General features: G+C 40.7%; 1 protein-coding gene across 1 annotated transcript; it reads left to right on the top strand.

Moving 5' to 3' along the window:
- Positions 1-440: 440 nt before the first annotated feature.
- Positions 441-21,221, top strand: cabp7a (calcium binding protein 7a; the record flags this gene model as incomplete). Its single annotated transcript, XM_080042498.1, has 5 exons — positions 441-549; positions 16,376-16,519; positions 16,981-17,093; positions 18,285-18,435; positions 21,091-21,221. The coding sequence occupies 5 exons, from the start codon at positions 441-443 to the stop codon at positions 21,219-21,221; spliced, it is 648 nt and encodes a 215-aa protein (XP_079898624.1).
- Positions 21,222-24,986: the final 3,765 nt, after the last annotated feature.

The raw sequence follows: 24,986 nt of genomic DNA, 5'->3' as shown, positions 1-24,986 counted from the left end.
GATGAATGAAGCCGCTCGCGGCAGACAAGCACCGGGACTAAAAAGACAAAGAAAAAGTGGATTGATAACCTAAATAAATCTGTGCATCGTGTGATCAGTGACAAATAATCGATGATAAGCTGTTGGTGATGGTTTTCTGTCTAGTGACTTTGTGTCATACGCTCACCAAGCAAATGACAGAATTGCAATGAGGTAAGACACCCTCTACATTTTTTCGTCCTGCATATTGACCAAGACAAGCTGCGGTATCCAGCGTCTCCCACCTCACCTCAAACCCCTCTCTCTCTCCCTCTCCCCCCCCCCCCCCCCCCCACACACACACACATCCATGGACTCGCTTCTCCGTTCCCTCGGTGACCGTGGGGTGAAGTTATAGGACCCGCTCTGTAGACATTGCTTTATGAAGAGGGCGCAGGAGGTGGCAGCCAAAGGTCGCAGTCATGCCGATGCATCCAGTCACCTCCACGCTGATGTACCGGGGCATCTGCACCATCCCCGACATCCTCTCCTACAGCGCCCCGGTCAACCTGCCCGAAGACGAAGTTGAAGGTGAGAAGTTTTTACCTGTTCGTGTATATAGCCCATTCCTGGTGGTGTTCAGGGTGAGTGAGCAAGTATAGTTGCAGTGTGTGTCTGTGTGGCAGTGTGTCTGAGCTCACTCAAACAGACGCGCGGTCAGCACCTTGGACAGCGCTCAGAGACAGAGCTAGAGATCTGACTTGACTTGATTTCAGGGCTGTGTAAAGGTTTGGGGAAACTTCTGATCGTGATGCATGAAACAGAATGTGCAAAAATAATCACACCATTTCTTATCATATCAGCTTATTTTATTATTTTACATCATATTATTTGAATTGTCTTCATAGACTAAAAATAGATATGTTCAGCTCATTCATTGGTCCTTGTGCATATGCCTTCATTTTGGAGAAGAATACAGCACCCCTGTAACATTTCTGCCATAAAGTGGTTATTCTTCTTGAGGACAGCAGCTATGGTGCTTTGGCTCCAACTAGAAGCAGAAGCTCTGGGTGGATATGTGGGTTTCATGGAAGCCTGATTTCAGCGGTCCATTAGGTCTGACAACATGCAGCAGACCTTCTGATGGTCAGATGGTGTTTTCAGGATTCTCATCAATCTCCATTGGGGACCGTGAAACCTGTATTCCACAGATGCGAAATAATTCAACCAACATCCAGGGTTAATCGTCTTTTGTTAAAAAATGAAAAAAAGTTATCAGAAAATCTGCATAATCATATTCAAATTCCGCCTCCTCAGCACTGCAGTGGCTCCTAACAGCAACATAGGTGACATCTTTTCAACACAGGACAGCTATTCTGAACACATTTTTTCTTATTCGTTATCCTGAGAATATTCATGCCCGGAGCACCGATGTGATGTGAACCTTCGACATCTGCGCATTGTTATGCAGCAGCCCTTAAGACATTGTTCAAGTCCCACAGTGTGTATGATGACAGCTCATATCATTGTTGCCATGCTTTCAGTGCAGTGGCGTTAAGGAAACTGACATATCTCTGCCAAATGTTTTTTTTTTCTCTGTGCACCTCTCATCCTTGCTGCCTTAGTGCACACATTGTTAGGGAAACAAAGACAACGTTTTTGTGACAGATTCAGTGATCAGTTTGCACATTATGTCTTTAAAAGGTGATGCATTGCTGATTAGGTTATGGCTTAAATGCATATAACGGACAGGTGGAAACTTGCTTAATGGGTGCTGCTGCAGAATCCAGAATTGTACTGTTACAATGCTTACAATTGAAATGACACAGCCACACACTCCTCCTTTGGCTCATTCACACACAGGTCGAGGTTTGCAGCGGCAATACGTGCAAAGACACACTCGCACACACATAATAGGGTTGGCAGGGAAATGCTATTACGTGCGGAGGTTGGTATTAATTAGAAAGCGGAGTGGTAGAGGCCACATGTGAATGCATTGTTTTTTTGACACCCAAAAGGTGTTCAATGAACAGCCTCAGCTCCAAAAATTACTTTTGGTTGTTGAGATGAAGGAATCTCTGTTTCCCTCGGTTCGGTGTTGGGCGTGCGATAAACAGACAACACATTTTTTACTTTACCAATCAGTTGATTCCTCTTTTACCGTCTGCAGTCAATGTGTGGCAGGACAAAGTGGGCCGTTAGGGCTTCACAGCTCAACTTATGGTGGCAGTTTGAGTGGAGAAGCGATGGGAAGCTTTGTGGAGAGAATAGGAGAGCCCGAGGTAATGCAGAGTAAACAGCAGTGACAAAGCCATTTTCAGCCGTGGTAGAGCATTAGTTATCCGGTGTGAGGGATGTCTTACAGGCTGTGGAAAGAGGCGGACTACAAATGCAATGTCACCAAGGAGATTGAGTGTTGTTGTTGTTGTCATCAAGAGTGTAACTGACATGCAAAGCTGTTACGTGCCAGATAGCAGAACATGGAAATAATATAAATGTGGCAGGGCTGATGGTTTTGTCAATGAACTGATAAAAAAAAGTCACTTTATAAGCACTGTTGTGTGTGTGTGCTTTTAGAAACAGTCCTTCCTTTATCCTCATGATATTTTAGGCAGCTCAAAGATGGAGGGCAGTGCCACCAGCAGCCGGGAGCAAAACTACATTTTCTTCCCAAGCCATTTATATATTTACTTTTTTATTTTTTTTGCATGGTGGCACAGTTACCTCCTTATTGGATGTTTCTTCTGGAATCCTGCTCTAGATTTAGTAACTTCCTAAATACGAATGTTCCTTCCACTGCTGAAAACACCCTTTGTTTTATTGACATGACACTTCATGATTCTAACATATTTTATGAGAACTTCTTAAACATATGATTGTAAAGTTTCAGGAGTCTGTCATTACTTAGGTAGTGTCTTAGGGGACCTCAGCAGTAAATCATGATTAAATACAATGGATTTTGATAATGCTACATTAAAGGCCAAGTCAACACCAAACAAATCTATAAGGAATAGCATGGATACATATATGTATTCCTTTGTTGCCGTGGGCCATATGACCTTCAAATATTGTTATAATGTGGAGAACAGTCAATCCCATATATTTTTTTGCTTCAATCAAATGTGAAACCCCAGTACGCAGCATAGGGAGGTGTTAACGCTTCAAACTTCTCAGTATATTGGCTTCATGAAAAGGTCAGAAGAAAAGAAATAGCAATTTCAACAAACCACACGAGTTATGTTATTCCTGGAATGCAGATACTGTAAAGGTCGATAGGTTCCAAATCAAAATATGCACTCAACGATCTGGAGTATATGTCAATCAGATGAAGAACGCGCTGTGCGAGCGTCTCATCATCGCTGTCATCTCTTGAGAGACGGACGAGAATTGGCTGGAAGACTGATGTGTCACATATATCAGTTCGGCTCCGTACGAAATTGCACATTAGTGAAAGTGTGTGTGCGGGTGCATGTATAGGCAGAGAAGGCTAAAGCCCTATTGGCACGTAAAGCCAAGGACTTGATTTTCAATTACTGGCTTGGACACCCCAGGGATTGGACCAATGGCACCATACTTTGAGGCCACGGAGGCTGTCAAAGGCCATAATTGGAACAAAATGCTATTTTTCTAAAGCTCAATAGGCTTGTTTGGCCTCCAAAGGTGTGTGTGTGTGTGTGTGTGTGTGTGTGTGTGTGTGTGTGTGTGTGTGTGTGTGTGTGTGTGTGTGTGTGTGGTCGAGGTTGGGGGGTGGTAGCAAGTACCTTAATGTACAATCATCCGAGCATAAATTCAATTGGACTCCATATTCTCCATTTCCCCTCCTACACAAGAGGGACTGAAAAAACAGTTGGTCGTATTACAGGAGCTTGATATAGTTTAGACCTCCTCCACTACTAAATACACACACACACACACACACACACACACACACACACACACACACACACACACACACACACACACACACACACACACACACACACAGACAAAGCCCAGTGTCAATATCACTGCATGTGGAGTAAAGTGGGTAGCCCATTTCCACACTGGATAACAACAGCCTTATTCCTTATTGGAAGCTTCAGAATGATCCCAGGGCTGAGCTTCAGGCATTTGTAACAGGTCCAAGAGTAAGACTAATTTAAACAGACGTCAATAGTATCCTGTAGAAACAAGCAAAAGATAAGAGAGGAGCAGCACTTCTGCATCTTTCCAACAGGATTATAATTAGTAAACTTCGCTTCACTTCAAATCTCTTCTGGCGTCCTTGTTATTTTCAGAAAAAAACCCACAGAGAATTTCAAATGTACTCAAATAAAAGGATACACATTCCCATGTCTGCCCTTTCCATCCTTCTTTTTCTTGTCTAAGAAATTTAACTTTAGAGATAGCTTGAGGGGATTTGTAATCTACCATTTAATACATTAGGCCCAAATTGTGTTTGTTCATCGCAGATTCTCGAGAGACCTGTCCCAAAAACCTCAAAACACTTTTCTTCACTTTGGACCTTAAGTGCTTTAACAGATTGCTTTCATAAATAGTCAATACAATCCTAAATTAATGTGAGTTAAGCCATTGGACATGCATCAGGGAATGGTTAGAAAAGCTTAACATATTGGTAATGTGCCTGTTTGCTAATAACAAAATGTGGCTTATGCTATTCCCCTAATGAATCAACAGCTACTATGTCCCTGTTTTTTAGCATAGCAAATACATATATTGTATCCACTCCAATCTATATAATATGCTAGTTAGTCCTTTGGCGAAAAATATAAAAAATTATGTTTTCACATGAATTCATTCAAATGTTAAATGATATTACCTGAGTTTTCCCTCACTCAGTGCCAGCTCCAGTGTTTGTTTGGACATGGAAGGCTTTTAAAGGCTGTCCAAGCAACGTTTAAAATGCTATCCCAAGCCAGAGCCTGTCACAGAGCCCCTAGCAGTGACACAACCCTCAAGGGGGAATTTTTATACCAACAGAGTATAGCTGTCTCGAGGGGATCAGAATCAGTGTAGCGTGCAAAGTTATCGCTCCATTTCTTCACGCTCCTGGCAGAGTGAAAGGGCTTTTCCTCGTGTCCTAATCCGACACAGATTGGGCTGAGATGTGGCAGAAGGATCAGTACGGTATAGTGTGACCAAAAACACTGAAAGTTTAGCCGCACCTAAAGCAACTGTGTTCACATTATTTCATCTACCTTGTATCAACAAGGTAGATGAAAGAATGTGACATTGATCTGTGACAATGTGCTCAATTTGGAGAGCATCATTCAAATAGTGTGGCATTATTTAATTCACTTTGATAGTGAGCGACAACTAAGTGTGGTGTGCAGAAAGTTTGAAGTAAAGAAAATGAGTGGAGTGAGTCATAGTGGCGTTTACTTATCTTAAAATACTTAGATGTTTTAAGTAATGCTATTGGCTAATGGTACTGTCCCTCGATCGGTCAGTCGGTCCACCTGTTTGGTCCAGGATGAAATATCTAGACAACTGTGAGAAAGATTGCCATTAAATGTGGTACGGAGACTCTTGTTTCCCTCTAAATAAATTGCACTTTAACTTTGGTGATCCATTTTCAGCTAGCTGATCCAAATTTAAATGTATCCGGTGCTTTGTTTTATTACTAAATATCTGCAGAATATCAGCTTCAGTCTAGTCTCGCACAGCCAGACCAAACTGCAGCTTGTCGGAATCTTTAGCTTAACAAATAGTACTAAGATGGTAAACATGCTAAAAAACGTACCTGCTTACCATCAGCATGTTAGCATTGTCAGTTTGCACATGTTACGATGGCATAATATTTGACTAATACAGCCTCACAGAGTAGCATGGCTGTAGACTTATTAAAAATCTCCCTTTACAACATAATTTGACATGAAATAATTCAATCAGGCCACCACAGGGGGCATTTAGTAGCTGTAATTTGTTTAGATAATTTATACCAAGAACATGCAGACAATCCAAACACATTAATTCAATTCCATTGAGGAAGTTAAGTCTTGATCACAGCAGTGGGTTACTCTGAAGGCATGGGTGTTAGGTTGAATGTGCTACCTTCAAAAAACAACCATCCATCACTCAAAATGGCAAAGCCTGTATATTTGAATGATGAAACTCTGAAAGTTGGCCCTTTAATTGGATAGTTTTTTGTCCTCATATGTTTCCTTTAGGCATTACGGTAATGTGCATTTAGTAATGTTTCCTCGATATAGTCCGACTTCAGTTCTGTATGTTTTGTAAGCTGTTTGCCTGCGATATAGTTACACATGCTATTAGGGCCTTATTTCTTTTAAAATGTTTAGTCTTTCCCTTGGCAGATATTTGGGGACTTTTTTGAACCGCTTTGACTGACAGCTGCTCATAAAAATCCCTGACACCAATATTTTGTTCCTATCATGGCATACATACACTGCCCGTGAAGCGATCTTGATTCTTTCTGCTCAACTCCTACTGTAAACTGCAGCAGAAAACATTGACTCATTCCTTCCCCCCGAGGTGGAGGGTTGACTTCCATTCCTTTGGAAACACTTACATGAATACAAATGAAGATATTTTTATAAAGACACCGGCATCTGCTCGGCAAGACAGAGAAAATATGCACATAACGTATTGCTGCTGCAGAATGAGTGGGCGTTGTGTGGGTGTACTTCCAAAGGGTCAACTGAGACCTTTTTAAAGCCTATGCTGCAAAGAAGACTTAGACAACAACACATAGCGAAATGACCAATCACGATGGCAGCCGCGGATCTGCTGGCTCATTTTCAGGAGTGTGGAGTGTGCAAATGATCTAACATGTGTTCTGCCCAAACCAAACACCTATTTTTCTCTCCTGTTAACCTCAGTTATCGCCTGCTATTAGCAAGTCTCTCCCCGCAGGGAAGCAATAATTAGTTTAATTAATGTTCTCATCTCCTTTCACCCTTAAATTGGATTCCACAAACAGTTTGTTTCCCCTTGCATAGATCAGAGCTTTTTATACCTTCCTGAAAAAAACTTAAGAGTCTTTTCACCAAAGCGTTCTCTCTCTGAAACAATGCAGAAACAAAAAAAATAAAAATAAAATAAAAGTCAAGCCTATAATGAAGCCTTTTCTTCCACAGCCAACACCATTACATTTCCAGTTTCTGCCTTTCGAATCATTTTGACAATGTTACAAGTCTGGCAGACTTCAGTATGAAACCCAGACGACTGTTGTATTTGATTTACAAAGAAACAAAATGATGCTGCGTGAAGGGCACTCACTGCTGTAATTGTTAAATTCCTCCAAAGTTAAACGGCTGCCACATATTCGGCATTCATTGTCAGAATTTGAGTTTGGTGGTGTTTGATTTGCGACTTTTTATCCTATGTAGTGAACATGTGACACGAGTGTGAAGGAAAGGTGAATAACCAACGTAGTTTTAGTTAAGGCTTTCATGATTATCATAAGAAAACCACCAAAAATAAATTTAGCCTATAGACACCACGAGACAGTCTAATTAACTCCATCCATTTTGGAAAAAGGGAGCTGGTTTGTGCCATTAAAGATGTGCGGCACAGGGGGACAACCATAAAGACATCTAGCTTGTATATAATCAGGCTGGGGGGGGGGGGCAATATATCTCATTCTGTACGTCTTCCCATCACTTCGCTCAATCCTCAACGATTCCTGCTCAACCTGCATGATGGAAAGTCGCCTTACACAATATGTCAGACAGAGAGACAGGCGGGCTGGCAGGAATACATTTTAAAATGCTTCTCTGGGTTGTATAAGCTGCCTGGATAAGACGGGCAGCGTATGAGAAAGCTCTGCTTGACATAGACGGTGATAAATATGTGCGCAGAAATGAGCCATTTCTCGGAGGGTGATTGACCCAACGCCACAGTCGGGAAACCACGTGTTGTATCAGGCTAGTTAAACTGCTTTTAAAGAAATGGCTGGCTTTGTGAGTGAATGTTGTGGAGTTTGTAAATTATTATATTATTCAAATGTAGGGGAAGCAGAACAGAGTGTTGGCTACGTAGCGTCCTGCTAGCCATGTTTCCCGCTGATAAGAGCTCTGCGAAAATCCCTGGATATGCAACCCCCACTCTCCCTCTTTGTAGAGATACTTGTTTGATGTTTAAATCTGGTCTGGGTGGGCCTAGTTTTCTAATAACATGATCAAGTTGCTCACAGGAGTTGATATAAAGTTAGCCATGTTGATATTTTTTTTCTTCTTTTCATATATATATAGCTATGTTGATCTTGAATGTGACCGCTGCGCTGAACCCGGACCCTCTGAAGAACACATTATTGCATCATTTTACTGTAGGTATGACCATAACACATTGGAGCGAGCCATCCCGGAACTCATAGAGATTTCATTACAGGGCCTATCGTTTAAAAAAAAACCTTAACATGAAAGTCTATGAGAGCGCTCTCTGCTATTTTCAACCTGACTGAAATCTACCAAAAAGGTTGTTACAGAACACGGTTGCTGATTGGACAATGGTATTCAGACCTACAGGCAAGACACATTGTATTGACAATTGATCATATTATCACTATCATAAATATCATTATTATCATTAGTAATATAATCTTCGTAGTTGTTGTTATCCCTACATCATACCTGGCCAAGACCAGTTCTTGATGGAAGACGTGGTGCAGATAAGCGGAGAATATCATGAAACGTTGTGATTATTATTATAGTCGAGTAGGTTAAAGTTTAGTCATTTATTTCCAGTTTGATCGATTGCCACGAAGGAGTGAATGCAGCAGAAGTTATTACCTGTGAAATTATATGGGATGAGTTCTGGAAGGTGAAGAAGAGCCCCCTCCCTCCCTCCCTCCCTCCCTCCTTCCTTCCCTCCCCAACCACCCACCCACCCCGTCTGGGTAATATCTCTACCTTTGACGAGCAATACTTCAAAGTCTAGACCAGACAATAACTAAATCCAGCGGTTAGAAAATGGGATCCATAAGCGAGTGTATAAACTTAACACGGTGGAACTGATGAGGCACTGTTGTGTAATAATCTCTAATGCACAGTGGAGCTCTTCATTGTTCACCTCTGAACTTTTGTTTGATGGGGCTATCTCACCGGGTTTTTCGCCTTGTGGATATATTACCCTCTCCCCCCTCCCCCCCCCCCCCCCCCGGCTCAGACTGGTATCGGCTGTCTGTGATGTTGAAAAGTTTTAGCTTTGAAAACATAAGAACAAGGGGGAGGTAAAAAAAAAATGGAGACGGATAAATGATTGACAATTTCACTGACGTCAATCATTCAAGGTCAAGTGTGGGTTATGAATGTGGCTGAATATGTTTTTCATGTTGAGTGTAAAACCGCCTTGACCTTTCCAACTTTTTATTCTTCCAGTTTCCCCCATGTGGTCGTATCAGTGCTGCATTGGGCGAGGTTAAAGCCCCTCAGATTACATGATTTCTATCAAAACCCAGAGATGAGATTTTTCCCCAAGACACAGACAACACAGAAGACCCCATATAACCCCCCATATTCAATACTCCAGAGCCTTATTAGAAGCCTGTTATGGTAATGTTCAAGTCTTCAGGGTGCCTAAGTCGGTTCATATCCAGTTAAAGATGGATTAGGGATGCTACGGGTGTTTTAAAAATAGTTGCCACACACACACACACACACACACACACACACACACACACACACACACACACACACACACACACTCACACACACACACACACACACACACACACACACACACACGCACACACACACACACACACACGCACGCACGCACACACACACACACACACACACACAAAGCAATGTGTTTTTTTTTCACACTGATAAGGTGTTACATAAAGAGTGGGTGTGCTGCAATTACCGATTCCAAAGCACATGCAGGTCTGACTGAGGCGAAGAGGATATCTGGCTCCAAAAATACAAGTCCTGGATTTATACATTCACTGACACTTCACTGCTACGAAAGCCCCGGCCTTACGCTGTGCGGCTCAAAGTGCATCATGTGTAATTAGCAGAAGTTTTCACCGATGCTAAATTTAGCCTGATAAAAAGGCGTGCAGCTTTCCTCCAGTTAGACCTCGGAAAAAAAATCCATGTAAATATTTCCCATGTGGGGTGTGTTTCTGTTATGTGAGGGAGAGGAGAGTTCACGGCATCCATTTCTGTCAGAACACTTTTCATGTATTCTATGTATACAGCCAATAGACCATGACAAAAGATCCTGTTCACTTTATCACTACGTCCTCTAGGTTTCAATAGAAAACACAACATAGAAATTGTCATGAATCAAAGCATTGTTCTGTCTGCATGAATCAGCTCCGTTTTAGAGTGATCCCCCTGGCTTTTTCTATAGTGCCGTGTACAGTTCACACACAATGTTCAGCTGCATTTCTGTACTACGGCAATGAGCCACAGTACACACTTCATTGATATACAACAGTGTGCGGGTAAGAGCAGTGCATTGAGAGTACACCACACTGCACCTTTCTCTTGTGGGAGTTGAGCTTTAGATGCTAAGCTCTCACGGCAGCTCACATTCTTAAACTTGGGCCTTTTCATCCTCTGTCAGAACATGCCACAGGGGGACAGCGTGGCATTGCATCTTTGAAGGCCAACAAGCACCTGGCTACATCAAAGCAAATAGCATATGCTTTCAATGATGATATTCACTCCGCCCCACTGGAGCCCGAGTAGGTGATGCCACAACAGCAGCTTCTGAGTACTGTATATCTAAAACAGAAATCATACCTTATAGGGTAATGAAGAAATATGAATGAAACTTGTGCAGAAAGTGATACTGGAAAAGCCAAAGCGTTCATGACATTTTGCAGTGATGAATATCGTTCACATATCTTACTTTTATGTGATTAGAAGTTATAACTGTAATCCAACAAATTTAACAACATTACTTTTTGCACTGTGCCTTTAACAAGGGGATCAAATGACAGTGTTTAATGTAGAAGAGGTTGCAGTAGGTGTAGGAACAAACCAGAAGACAATTATATCCTGACTCTGCACTTTCCCTAACTACCTGCACAGCACCAAATGACAGATGGACAAAGTAAGTGAATAGCTTGGAAACAAAGTGGAGCATTTAGCAAATAAAGAGTCAGTTAATCTCACATAAGAGACAGCAGAACAGGGCATTTGTCAGCTGGCCAGTAAAGTGACTTGGATGATAAATGATGCTCCACGTTCATTGGATGTTTAATAAGACAGTTGTTGCCAAAAACTGCTCCTGTATTTTGTGTGTGTTTGATAAATACAATGAACTTAAAACTTGTTATCCCCAAGTGCAAATCAAAAAACATATTGGAGCTTTAAATAATAAAAAACAGAAAAGAAAACCCATCACATATAATGAGACGGTTAGTCAATAAATTGATTAGGCCAGTGGGTAGAAAACAAGGTGTTTCACACCTACCTTTTTCTGATTGTTCTTGATTGCTCCAAAGCTAAATTAAAGGTCTGAAACCTTCCCCCCTGATCACAGTAAAGACACAATCACATTTAACAATGTTTTGGTTTGTTTTCAAATGTAAAAAAAAAACATAATTAGACCAATTACAGGAAGTTCTGGCAGGCTATTCATTTTCCTTTATTTATTCTCGAAAGATCAATTGAGGGTTACCCTCTTTTACAACGACGTCGAGACAGATACACAATATACAATGAGAATACACAACAAGCTTACAAAGAGACAACAATAATTAAAACATTCAGATCAATTGAATAAAACAGAACAATAGCCTAATTAAAACAGTTACAAGTGGAGTCAGACCTGAGATAAAAACAAAGGAAAAGCAATACAACAAAATAATATGAGCCGTGGGAGCACACTGATGAATTATTCTCCAAGAGGAGCATCAGAGAAAGAGAGAGAGGGGGGGAAGAGGGGAAAGCAATATTACCTGGAGATCAAGAAGATTCTGGAATCTATTGTTTTGCTATTTTTATTACTTTCTCTGATTGTATCCATCAGACAATAATAATCATAAGATTAGTTAATAATGAGAAGTCCTAGCCAATGTTATCTTTAATTTAATTTACAATTTAATTTAAAGGACATAATATGAAATCCAGCAGGAATTGTTTAACAGGTGTAATATGCAACAGTTGTATGATATGATGAATTCAGCCAACAGTGTGAACAAGTCAAACCGCCTTTCACTGTCTGCTGATTTATTCTTTAATTAGGTTTTAAAAACATGAAAGAGAATTGTAGCTATACTGACTGACCCCATGTTGCTTTTTTGCCTCATATCCAGATCCATTTATTTTTAAGGCTATGTGACTAAGCGCTGGTTACATTTTTTTGCCAACTGCCTCCCTTTGATTGGGCTGGGTCATTTATTTAATCCGTTAAGGCATACAGCAATATCAGAGCAATTACAATTATTTTTGCCAGAGCATTCATTCACATTCAGGAAGAGAGAACATTATGGGATTTTGACTGAGGCAGTTTCTCAATTACTATTGAGTCCCTGTGGAGCAATGCATGTGTACTTGGCACATTGCGGGCTGACAGAGGAAAGTGAAAATGGGAGAATATAGTTGTCTCTCCTGAGGACAATAATGATGGATAAACTCTAAGAGAGAGAGAGAGAGAGAAAGAGAGAGAGAGAGAGAGAGCTATATTTGAATGGAGTTTGTAAAAAAAATGAGTTTTGGAGGATAATTAGTCTTGCTGCTTTGATGAATAGGAGTGGGCTGTTTTACTTGTTAGTTAGACTAGTAATCTGTTTCCCCTTTAGGCCCTTTAAAGCAGAGCCAAGTGGTTCTCATAACACATGTTTGATGGCTATGCAGTATTTCAGCTTTACGACTATATAGCTCACTGGATTTGATACACCATTTATAGTATTTCTGTCCCATGCAACACTGAGGCATTTGTATCCAGTGAATGGGATTGTGACAGAGAAAACCATCCCGCAACAACTTTTACTCATAATTTATTACACAACAAAAACTTTTTATTTGTACTGTATACACTAGTCAGCAGTCGGGATGTTTTGCTCCCCTTGGCCTTTTGTACAATAAATACGACGTTCATGGGAGAAAGAGGATTTGCTGAAAGTGTTTTGGCACCTTATTTAAGAGTGTGTTTGCCTCCTGCGTGGCCGCAACATGTTGTTTTCTTTTTGCAGCTGGTGTCTGCCGGTAAAGTTTCTCTTTCCAAAGAAAACAAATGGAGCGGGGACCTCAGGTGCAGATATTATAAAAACAGCATGATCATACCAGGGAAGGGGGGAAAAAACACACACACACACACACACACAACTGTAGGTTCTAAATGATTCATAGTTGTATCTCAAGCAAGACATTTTTGTGGGGAAAAGCAATGTGAAAAATAGCTTCTATTAATGTCACTCTGCTCGGTTTGCCCAGATGTGATCCATGGGGATATATGATTTCTATTCTGTGGACATGTACTTGATTACGCCAAACTATTTCCTGGAGCCGTGCTACCACGTTATGCATGGAACGAAACACAGTTTCCTTCCTGCCATCATTGATATTTTTTTGGCGTTTGTTTTTTCCCGACTGTAATATTTGTCACAGACTGTCACGCTGTGGATTGTGACTAGCGGCTCAGCCCATTTGTCACATTTCATTCTGACACAAATCCCCGGAGCAGCAATTCCCATTTACAAGACTTGGGGCTTTTGCAGTGGATTGATAGAGTTGGTTTGGTATAACACATCAGTAACTTAACAACAGCTAATTGCCTGTGAACTGAGAGGGAGAGAAAAGTCTTTTAAATTTCACATATTTATTTTTATTTCTCCATAACGAGAAGTCAGTCACTTCTGTGACAGAGACGGGTCATGCATTAATTAGCAAAGGCATTTTTGTTCTTGGTTTGTTGTCATCATTTATTCAAAACCCATTGTACAATTTCTTTAGGATTTTTTTTTACATATCTTTTCTTTTACCTGATCTATAATTCCAGCCTTTAGATTGGAGAGATTACAGATATTGTGCGTGCTAATCAGGCGCGTGACGCACATACCTGTCAAGTCCAAAGCTGTAGGAGACTCGCTTGTGAATGAAGGGATCCAGTCACCGGCGAAGAGTAAACAAGCACAGAATGTGGTCGAGATTGCAATGTGGCTGAATGGACCAATTACCACCTTAAAGATTGACTGTAGTAGAGATCATGGCTCTTTATTTCATTGTGCTTCTCAGAGCTCAAACTGTGTGTCCAATACGGTGACGTATTTTAATTGGATTTTATTTGACTCAGGTTAGAGCTTCTGTCGATGAGGTGGTTTTCTTTGTTATCATGGCCCTATAGTTTCTCTTCTGTTTATCTCAAACTAACTGCTGCCTATAATAAAAAGCTCATTACTCCAGTTGTTTCCACTATAGAGTTGTGTTAAAGGTGCAGTGTGTAAAAGAAATTGGCATTTTTCCACAACAGACTTGGTAGAAATGGAATATAATATTCATAAATTGGTGTTAGTATATAACTTGTAGTTGTGTTTTAATCATCTTAGAATCACCCTTGTAGCGTGGCGCACTGCCATGTTTCTACAGGAGCACAGAACAGACAAACATAAAGGCTATTTTATATATAGTGGGCGTCCTGGGGAAATGCACCTGTTGGAAGAAGAAGTAAACTAAATACCTCTTCACCTCATCACTTGATTGTGTGGAAAGATTTGAGGCAGTGGTGGATGATGCCATCTTTAGTAGCTTTTTTTCCATGAAAGGCCACCGTAGCTTCTGTACATTTCCTGTTTGGGAGGGGTTAGCAATAGAGTGTTGCAATCTAGAACTTTCACCACTAGTTGACACCAACATACACTTTATTATGCAGTGCACCTTTAAAGGAGAACTCCAGTGGTTTATTGTTAGACTTCCATAAAGTCCGAGGGATTCACAAGAGAATTGTCTACAATCTGTAATAATTTGAGTTCTCTACTTCACAATGTAGCAAATGTTTGAGGCAGTGTGTTGCATGAACTGGAAAGTACATGTGAGATCCAACATGTCAGCCTAGCCCTAAGAGACAGATCAGCTACTTAAAAAATAAACATATGTTATGGATGAAAACTAAATCACTGATCAGCCCACACCTACAATTCAACCACTGCTCCAAACCCCCAGAGCAGAATCATCTCCCAGTGGAGGATTTAATGGACTTGGAGGCTTCTAAACCCAACTTGTTATTGGCAACACACAATGTATTACACATCCATCAAAAGTACACCAATAGCATAGCATCCAAAAAATAAAAATAGAAAAGGGAAAAAGCAGTAATCTTCCACAGACACAGATTAGCTTCAAACAGCAGACATGAAGTGGCCTCTTTTAGCTGGTGCCAATTCCGAATTAGACGTTTTAGTATCACTTCACGAAGAAAATCTATTTTCTAAAACATCATTATCAGCCGAAAAAGCCGAAAAAACTAATTCTCAATTTAATTCTGATCAATGAGTGGATTCAACACTCTCTTAAGAGAATAAACTAAAGTTGAGAGGGAACGATTTTTGATGCATCTTAATTAAAACATTGGAGATGGTCTCGCCTTTTCAAATGATCTTTCTTTCATAACCCCATAGGGAAACAACCAGGCCATACTATTGGAGCCTATGCAGTTCTTACACATTCAACTAATTTAACTGTGCCAGTGAAACATACATATCATACCCACTCTCTCTTGACCAATAAATGATCAATAATAACTCAGATTAGGTTGGATTAGGTGCGTCGCCTCTTGTGACAAACATGGTTACTATTTACCATGGTTAGAGAATTTTTTTTTAAGTGACATTAGCTTTAAAATAAGCTTGTCAGTGGATGGCAGTAGCAGTTATCCTTTGACATTGTTATAAGTTTTCAATGTAAACTTTTGCACATAAGGCTACAATCAATTTTTAGGTGGTGGTACATTTTTTAAATCTTATTTTAACTTTTTTTTGTCATTTATTTGTCTCTCTTTCTAAGACATTTTTTTGGACTGATGACGGAATCTAAGAAATGCAACTTCCAGAATGCAACACTTTTACGCCACCTGGTATGAAAGCAGAACATATTCTTGAGACATTGATTTTTTTTTTGCAAACAACCGAGTAAGACTTCATAGGTTTGATTTATTCGCATAGATTTTAAAATCCAAGGACACTTTGTCCTATTCTCAGCTCTTTGTACGAGGGCATTTATTTTATTCTGGCTTGTTTTTGTTGTTGTTTGTCATTTTACTGGTGGAATTTGTTCTCCTGAGCTGCCAACCCCCATATACAACCATGACTCAAGCATTGATGCAGGCATAACAAATGTGTCTTTGTTGCGTGGAACATTTCCCACTTTCACACCCTGCGCTGCTGTAGGACTTCAGCTGATTTATTTGTGTGTGTGTGTGTGTGTGTGTGTGTGTGTGTGTGTGTGTGTGTGTGTGTGTGTGTGTGTGTGTGTGTGTGTGTGTGTGTGTGTGTTCTCTGCAGAGATTCGGGAGGCCTTCAAAGTGTTTGATCGTGATGGGAATGGGTACATCTCAAAGCAGGAGCTGGGAATGGCCATGCGTTCCTTGGGCTACATGCCAAACGAGGTGGAGCTGGAAGTCATCATCCAGAGACTGGACATGGACGGTGAGAAAAACACACAGCTTGGATTGCATTTTTATTTTAGAGGTCTGGAGAACGCTTGTTGTCAAAATCAGTGAATATCTCCTCACAATCTGCTAACTGTCCCTACCGTGTACACATGCGCTGCACCAAACATCCATTGTTAATACACAGCCTAGGCCCTGTAAACGGGCATGCCGCTAGCTACGGTGGCACCCTTTGTTTACAGACCAATTTACAGAGCCTAGGCTGTGTATTAACACCAGATTTTATTTCAGCGCACACACAGTACTGACAGGTATAGTGGATAATAGGAGATATTCACTGATTTTGTACAAAAAGTGATTTTGACAACAATCGTTCTCCAGAATCACAGACTCCACCTTTAAATTAGAAAGCACAGAAGCAATTTATACTTTTCTTTGCCCACATAGTAGTGAGTTAACCCAGCCACAACATACACCAACTGTTCCTCTTGTCCGCAGGTGATGGCCAGGTGGACTTTGAGGAGTTTGTCACTCTTCTGGGCCCAAAGCTGACGGCGGCTGGGATGCCAGATAAGTTTAGCGGCACTGACTTTGACTCAGTGTTTTGGAAGGTGCTCATTATTCACTCATTCCTGCCTGACAGCACTAGTCACAGCTGTGGCAAACCCTCAGAGCGCAGAAACATTTAGACCCTGTACGACTTTAAAAGGAAAAGCAGTTTTAATTGCCACATCCGCTGGCGCGTTAATGGGAGGATTTTAATCTTGGAGAGGTTTGGATTCCCTTAAGAACTGTGTGTGATTCATCAAGACTTTGACTCGATATCTACCCCCCTCCTGTGTGTGTGTGTGTGTGGCGGACTGTCTTATTACTCCGAACATTAAAGTCAATCTTTATGTAAAATAGACATTAATTTATTTACGGACACCTCATTAGATAACCAACTGCTCTGCTTTGACAGTGGAATCAAATTAATGGGGAGGGAGGGAGTGTCAACGCAGTCTTTGTTGTAGTTAGGTGATAACAGCGTCACAGCGGCTGTCAGAAAGTGAGACTCCAAATTGAGTGTGAAAGCGGAGGGATTTATGGGAATTCTCAGTGCAGTCATGGTAGGAATAAAGAAGCGCAACCAAAGACACCTGCTGAGAGAGTCAGAAAACCCCAGGGACAGATGCCAAGGCTGCATAGCTTCACACTGTATGCGAATCGTAGTATCAAGCATCTGCTGCTGGATTGATCACATAAAGCCTCCGGTCACACTGATGAGCTCGGCTCAGAGTGAGCTGAATGTGAGTAATGCGTACAAGCTTTCCAAAACAGACACAGATCGTGGATTGGGCATATTTGCTTTTAGTTTTGGATTCTTGATTTATTTTTAACGCAGAGTTTGAATAATGCCAGAGGTAGAATAGAGCTAAGCACATGCTCAAAATCTGAAGTTTGAGGTTATATGTACTTTATGAGGCAAAGTGTAGGTGTGCCAAATACTCTTTAAAAAGCTGCTCTCACACTAATGAATTGGCAATCACATTATAATCCAAATATGTAACTAGAATTAGTATGAAACTGACGAAAGAGACATATTCCACAGTGTGTAGTTTTACTTTTTGTTCATAATACTTCTGTACCTTTATACAGTTAAAATGTTGCATGCAGGACTTTTACCTGCAATGGAGTATTTTTATAGTGTGGTTTTACCTAAATAAATGACCTCAATATACAATACACCTCTGTTAAACTTTGGTATAACATACATGCATGTGTGTGTTAATGCCTTTGTTTGCATTTGTGTGTGTCTCCAGTGTGACATGCAGAAGTTAACAGTTGAGGAGCTGAAGAGGCTCCTGTACGACACCTTCTGCGACCACCTCTCCATGAAAGACATTGAGAACATCATCATGACTGAGGAGAACCACATAGCCAACCCTGGGGAATGCCAGGTGGATATAGACAGTAAGCAAGAACCTCCTATGTTTTAGCAGACGACTGCTGAATGCTGTCACTGATCGGTAACCGGAAGATGTCATGTTCCTTTTTTATCAGTGGATATCAATACCAAAGGGCCAATTGACTCAAATGGCAAAAACAATCGAAACAAACACACACAAATCTGGCAGTCTTTTGCCAATAGAGATAAACTTTGCTGACATACACAGTATGTGTGTCTCACTTTGCAGTTATTTTGCATCTTGACCGTCAAACTAACAGGATGTCCCTTCCTTTAAATTTCTTCCAGATTTAAGTTTGTTTAGGCTTGGAGAACCGCAAAGAAATTCAATTAACTGTCACTATATCAACGTCGGAAGGGGACTATTCACATGGCTAGATACCGCTAGGGCTTGTGATTTGGGTAAAAATCCAACCAAACTGTAGCTTTTAGCGATGTGTTTTAAATCTCCCATCACATCAAAGGAGTGCTGATGGCTTTGGGATTGTCAGGACTCGAGCGGCTCCTGCAAACCTGATCAGCATTCCTCAGTTGTAGCGTATTGCCACCACCGCAGCCCGCCAATTACACACAGAGAGAACCGTGTTGTTCAAACAGCAGAGATTCCAATTTCTCACATCAGCAGCCGCACTAGATCATAATGTACTCCAGCCAGTTATCAGCAGCCTATGCCCCTGCCCTCATAGGCAGCTTCTTTGTAATTTGAGCAACTGTGTAAAATGTCATTTTTTCCCTCTCCGTCCTTGCTTTCTCCTCACCCCCCAAAAAACATGACTACACTATCGCTTAAGCGCCATCCGCCCACAGAGACTCTGCAGGGAGAACCCTGGTCTCTGGAGCTCATTTGAAAGTCATTGTCAAAAATGCAGGAAATCCCAAACTGAGTTAAAACTAGAGGTGGGCATAGATTAATTTTTTTAATCTAGATTAATCTAGATTAATTTTGGAATTAATCTAGATTAATCTAGATTAAAATGGCTCATTTGAATTCATTCATAATATGTGTGTGCTCCCTAAATAATGACTCAAAGTAAGTCTTTGAGAACGTGTTTCTCAAGCCAGGTGGCGCATCAGACCAGGGGGCTCATCTCCTGTGCAGGTGCACACCTAATGCATCAAGTTAACTTGCGTGCAGAAAGAGGATGTCACGGAACTCATGTCCGTTAGCTTTTCAATATAAGACTGTCAAAATAAAAGTCCCGCAAAACAATCGTTATTTTGGGGATTAACTTCTCCGCGTGAGAAATTTGAGTTGTAGGCTAGCGTGTGAGAGTGTGAGCTGGTTGATATGAGTGTGTCTCACGGCCAAAAGGGTGAGACTTGGCAGCTCTGTCAGTTGTCAAACAAAGCGGACGGACGTGGTCTCTATAGCAACGAGATCAGCTGAGCTATCACTGATAAAAAAAAATATTGTTTCCATAATGATTTCCATAGCCTTAAGCCATAGGCTAGCCTACATGTTGTGTAATTCAGTGATTTTCAACCTTTAATGAGTCGAGGCTCTGCATTGGCTTTGCCGATTTCCCTTGCCTCTTTTTTTTCTCTCCACACAAAGCTCTCCCATTGCACACACGCATGCCCCGGCCGCTTCCGAGAGCACAGACTGTTAGAACTCCTACAGTAAACCAATTCCGCATTGCACAAGGTGCAAACAACCTTGGTCTTGTCGAGGTTTCCATTGGGAAGCTTCTTAAAAATACATTTTCCCTGAAGCAAACCCGGCGGCTTCCTAGCTGCATCCATGTCAGCACGTTACGTTTGATGTGGTAGGCTACACAGGTGCGAAGTCGGACTCGTTCTGACTCGTGCACTACAGTGCAATTCGGCCAGGTATATCCGCGCTAAAATAAGAGGAACAAGAGATTAACGGCGATATTTTTTTTATCGCCGATAAGAGTCTGGCGTTAACGCAGCACGTTAACGCCGTTATCGGCCCACCACTAGTTAAAAGTAAAGGCAGTTTTAAGGGAAAATGTCCTGAGTGAAAAAGTGTATTGCACCATGTTCATTACAACATAAATAGGATTAACTGAAAATGGCAATTTGCTGTTTCAAAGGTTGCAATTTTCCTTTTTATTTTCAATTTACACAAACAGGTTATGGATGGAGGATGATTAGCTTTTTTTATGATCAATAATCTAAAGTATAGTTCTAATGATGGCTGGAGCCATTTTGAACCCATTATATGAATTAAAATTAGGAAATCTTGTTGCTGTGTTGAAAGAAGACGCGACAAAATGACCTCTGGAGGAAATTAAGATCAATCTTAAGCATTTTGAAACAAGGACAAAAATAAGGTACAACAGAGACACAATCTATTGAACATTTTGCTTTGCTGCTGAGGATTCCGCAGGTATACTGAACCTTTTATTGCAGCGATTTTAATGAGTATCCTTTTACATGCCAGTCAGGCATCAATCCATTTATTTGCTGTTCTGAAACTCCAATCAACATTTCAATCTAGATGTCGTTACGCAGTGTACAGGTGTGAAAAACAAATCCTCTTGCCAGTGCTCATCTCATATAATTGTGTTCATGTTATTGCGACGAGCTCTTTCATTCAGAAATAACCATCAGATAGCTTTCAAGCAATTTATAACAGCTGATTCAATGGAACTTCGGTTAATTTGTTATTATTGTTATTTTTTCTCTTCTCTCAGGTTCCAGCCCGACGCAGCAGGTCAAGCAAACCTGCGTTCGCAAGAGCCTCATTTGCGCCTTTGCCATCGCTTTCATCATCAGCGTTATGCTCATCGCAGCCAATCAGGTGCTGCGGAGCGGCATGAAATAGAAGCGGCAGCATTTTCAGCCTTGACCACCAACTAAAGGCTGTCTGACAGAAAAGTAACTTGAGGAAATATACTTAAAAAAAAACAACAAAATAAATGAAAAAAACAAGACAATCACTGCTGTTAAACAGGCAAACATATGACTGCATTAGAACTTGAATCACCAAGAACGCCACATGTACGAGCATTTGTCTTGGAGTCGTCAGGGACATCCCGACAACTAACACGGAGTTTCAAGGACAACGGAACCTCACACACTAAGAGACAGCATTGTGTTGGATGGGGACGGCCGACTATACATATCACTATTCGTAATACATTTAGTATTCATTAACTATGTGCATCTGAGCAGTGTGGTGGCAGCTATAGAGAGAAGTGTAGTGACTGTCCAGTTCTGTATTCGTCCAGTGTACCCATGCATTCTATTATAAACCAGTAGAAAGAAATCTTAAAAATATTGTGGGGACATTGCAGAACATGTTATTTCTGAGACTGGAATGTCGTGATGTGCCGTTCTTGAGTGCACAGTGTTGTGGTGCAACATCGTGCGAACACCCCTTGGGAACTTAAGAAACAGATATAAGGGTTTGCAGAGAGCTGCATGTCATTTGAGTGGATATATTCCCAAGCTGCAGGGCTTCAGTCTGAGAGGGGCGGAGCAGGGTGAAGCAGGTTAACAGCTCTCGAGAGGAAGACGCTGATGTCTTGACGGACAGGTAACTGGCTGGAAATTGGCTGGACAAGCAGTTAACACTCCACTCTCTCTGTCTGTACAGAGGGGCATTGTAAGCCTCCGGGGGATGACCATCATCTATGCATGACGTGCATGGAATTAAACAGTTGTCTTGACACATTTGTAAAAGTTCTTATCAAACGTATTAATCATTATGACTGTGTAACGGAGCTGTTTAATTACTTAATGAAAACTGTGAGCAATTACTGTGTGGTGCGGGGTTATCAGCTATCACAACAAAAAGTCAAGCATACAGCTGCATGAAAAAGAAGGGCTGCTTTAGTAAATGCTCGTTAAGAAAAAAACATTTTCGGGATTGCTATAAGCTTTGTACCTTTTGCCTCACCTGGGCGCCTGATGGTTATCTCTCACTGACGTAGAGCAAATGACTTGAAGACGTGTGCCAAACCATTTAAAAAAAATATGCATTTAAACTGATCTGGTTTGTTGTGCTGATACAAACATGCAGGAATGTTTTATGGTTATGTTTCCTATTTATTTTCAGTCCGAAAGCGTTGCTATGGAGCAATAAATGTGTGTAAAATAGACATCTCACAGTGCTTTGAACATACATACTGTAAATCTGCATTAATGTTAGCACCAATGGACCAACTAACTGTTGAGGTCATACAATGTTCTACAGCGCTGTTCATATTAAGGTGTTGGCAATACAACACAGACATTGGCTTTGATGTTCAAATGGGGCAACCCTCTTGTTCAGTAATACAAAGATCAGACGGATACACAAGGACCATGGGTATCAGAAACAGCTCAGTGCATTGAAGTTCGGCCGGGGCCAAATGGTGTAAACTGTTGCAATAAAATCATTAATATCTGTGAAGCACCACATGAATTTGATAGTTTAGATTGCTGTGCATGCATCTGGGTAATGTCTGTCACTTTCAATGTGTATTTGTATATAAAAAAAAACAACTTCAACCAAAGCTTTGGGGGGTGGGGGTGGGGGTGGGGGGGACTGTGACAACATTACCGGGCCACGTTACTAGAGCAACTTTTAATAAACCAACCGATAAAAAATAAAATCCAGCTGAAGTTAGAGATTCAAACTTACCTGAAACCAAGGGAAGAAAACATTTGTTTTGAAACTAAAAGTTTAACAGGGCCAAGACATGTTTGGAAAGTCAAAGCTCTTCAAAATGCCCTCAAAAATAAAAACACTGCAATACTGAGATCTAGATAATTCACATCCCTTTTTTTGAAGGGGGGATCACTATTGGCAGCTCCCTCAACTTGGATCTCACATAAAAGCCAGAGCCTCACAGAGGCAACAAAATGAGACAGCCCTATCACCCAGAGCCAGGCGGGATAACTGTAATCTGATGCACCTGGGCAATTTGTCAAAAAAGTGTCAAGTCGGTGGGAGAAAAAAGCCCAATTTTTGATAGATATTTGTTTTCCATTTTGCACTTTAAACTGTGCCGCAGTGCACAACAACAACTCACCGCCATGATTGTTCATCCATTCTCACATATAGTTTGAGCATTACACAAATGCTTCATCATAAATGTATATATTTTTGTGATAAGAATGTGACGGAATATATGATATGATGTTGTCTCTTTAGTTTTCTATTATATCATTCCTGAGGGGACATTTCTCATGGGGAATAAAGTTATTATAATACATTGATTTGTTGCCTTATTCTTTTGAGACACTTTCGGCATTGTGCATACACATAAAAAAATACATGAATTACAGATTTATTATTTATGATCACCAGAGAATAATGAAAAAAAACTATTATTACTAGTTAACTAGCATTTATTTTTTGATTTCTTTTACAGATGAAGAAAAAAAAACTGTATGAACATGTTGATAGTCTACTGAATGTTCTATTTTGTCCACTGTACTGTGCTTTGATACCTGTCTTTGGATCGTCAAATGTTGATTGACCATGTGATATCTGTTCATCGACTCCACCTGATGTTCCCCTCCAGTGTCTGTGGAATGGTATTTCAATTTCACACAAATAAAATCATGTAACCACCATGCTGTTTGTCCGTGAAATCATTTTCCAATTTGAGAACTAGAGAAGAGTGAAATGCCGAGGATCAGTTTTGCTCTATTGATTGACATTCTGACATTTCTGATTGAAACCCATACAAAGTGATGGATTTGCTGAAAACTGTGGATTGCTTTGTTCCATTCTGACATGCCCCTCTGGCTTTTCTTAGTGGTTTGGGCCCCATCTGTCACATTTATCCCAATACAATTGCCTCTTATATCTCTTATGTCTTCAAGTGATTGTCTGGCTGCTCTATTCTAGTGTTCTGAAGGAGACTGGTATGTACTGCATACAAAGTTACTGATACTTTTCTCAACAATATAATTGAATTTTTTTTACTAACTAGTCAATGACCGAGGGAAGGCAAGGCAAGTTAATTTATATAGCACAATTCAGACACAAGGCAATTCATAGTGCATCACAAGGGGGCTAAATGAAGACATATGACAATATTGAGATTGCATTTCTACAGTGATAAAGTGTCTTGCAATGGCCAGAAAGCTAGTTAGAATCCAAAAAAAAACATCTCATGAGGCAGTAGCAAATCAAAATGTAAATTAGATGTTTCAGCTCCAGAAGATAACATCCAAGCAAGTTCTAGCTGGTACATTTTAGGATGCTGGTCTGTTGGTCACAGCACTATTTTCCATCTCTTGGGCTGCTGAAAATGCAACTAAAAGTGGTGAGGAGATTAGGAGTGTCTTGCATCCCCAGGAGGCAGACAGTTTGTGTCCCAAAAATGAGTTCAAACCAACAAATAAGTACTAAATGCTGGAGATCCAAGCTCCCTGTAATGTAAGTTTAAAATCGTTCATGCATAGGGTTGTGCAGACTTCCTGGGGATGTGCATAAGATGTTAGAGGCAGGGGCCCAAATTAATTTGTACCCTATAATCTTCAATGGCCACACCAGTAAATAGCATTAAGCCTCTACCCAAAAAGTGTCATGTCCTTTTATCTATTAAAATAGGTTTCTGAAAGAAAGATTAGATTCTGAAATGACAGGGCC

The sequence above is a fragment of the Ammodytes marinus genome (assembly GCF_949987685.1).
Source record: "Ammodytes marinus genome assembly, chromosome: 2".
NCBI lineage: Eukaryota > Metazoa > Chordata > Actinopteri > Uranoscopiformes > Ammodytidae > Ammodytes > Ammodytes marinus.
Note: the sequence above shows the minus strand (reverse complement) of the source record. Positions and strands in the feature narration are given on the sequence as shown.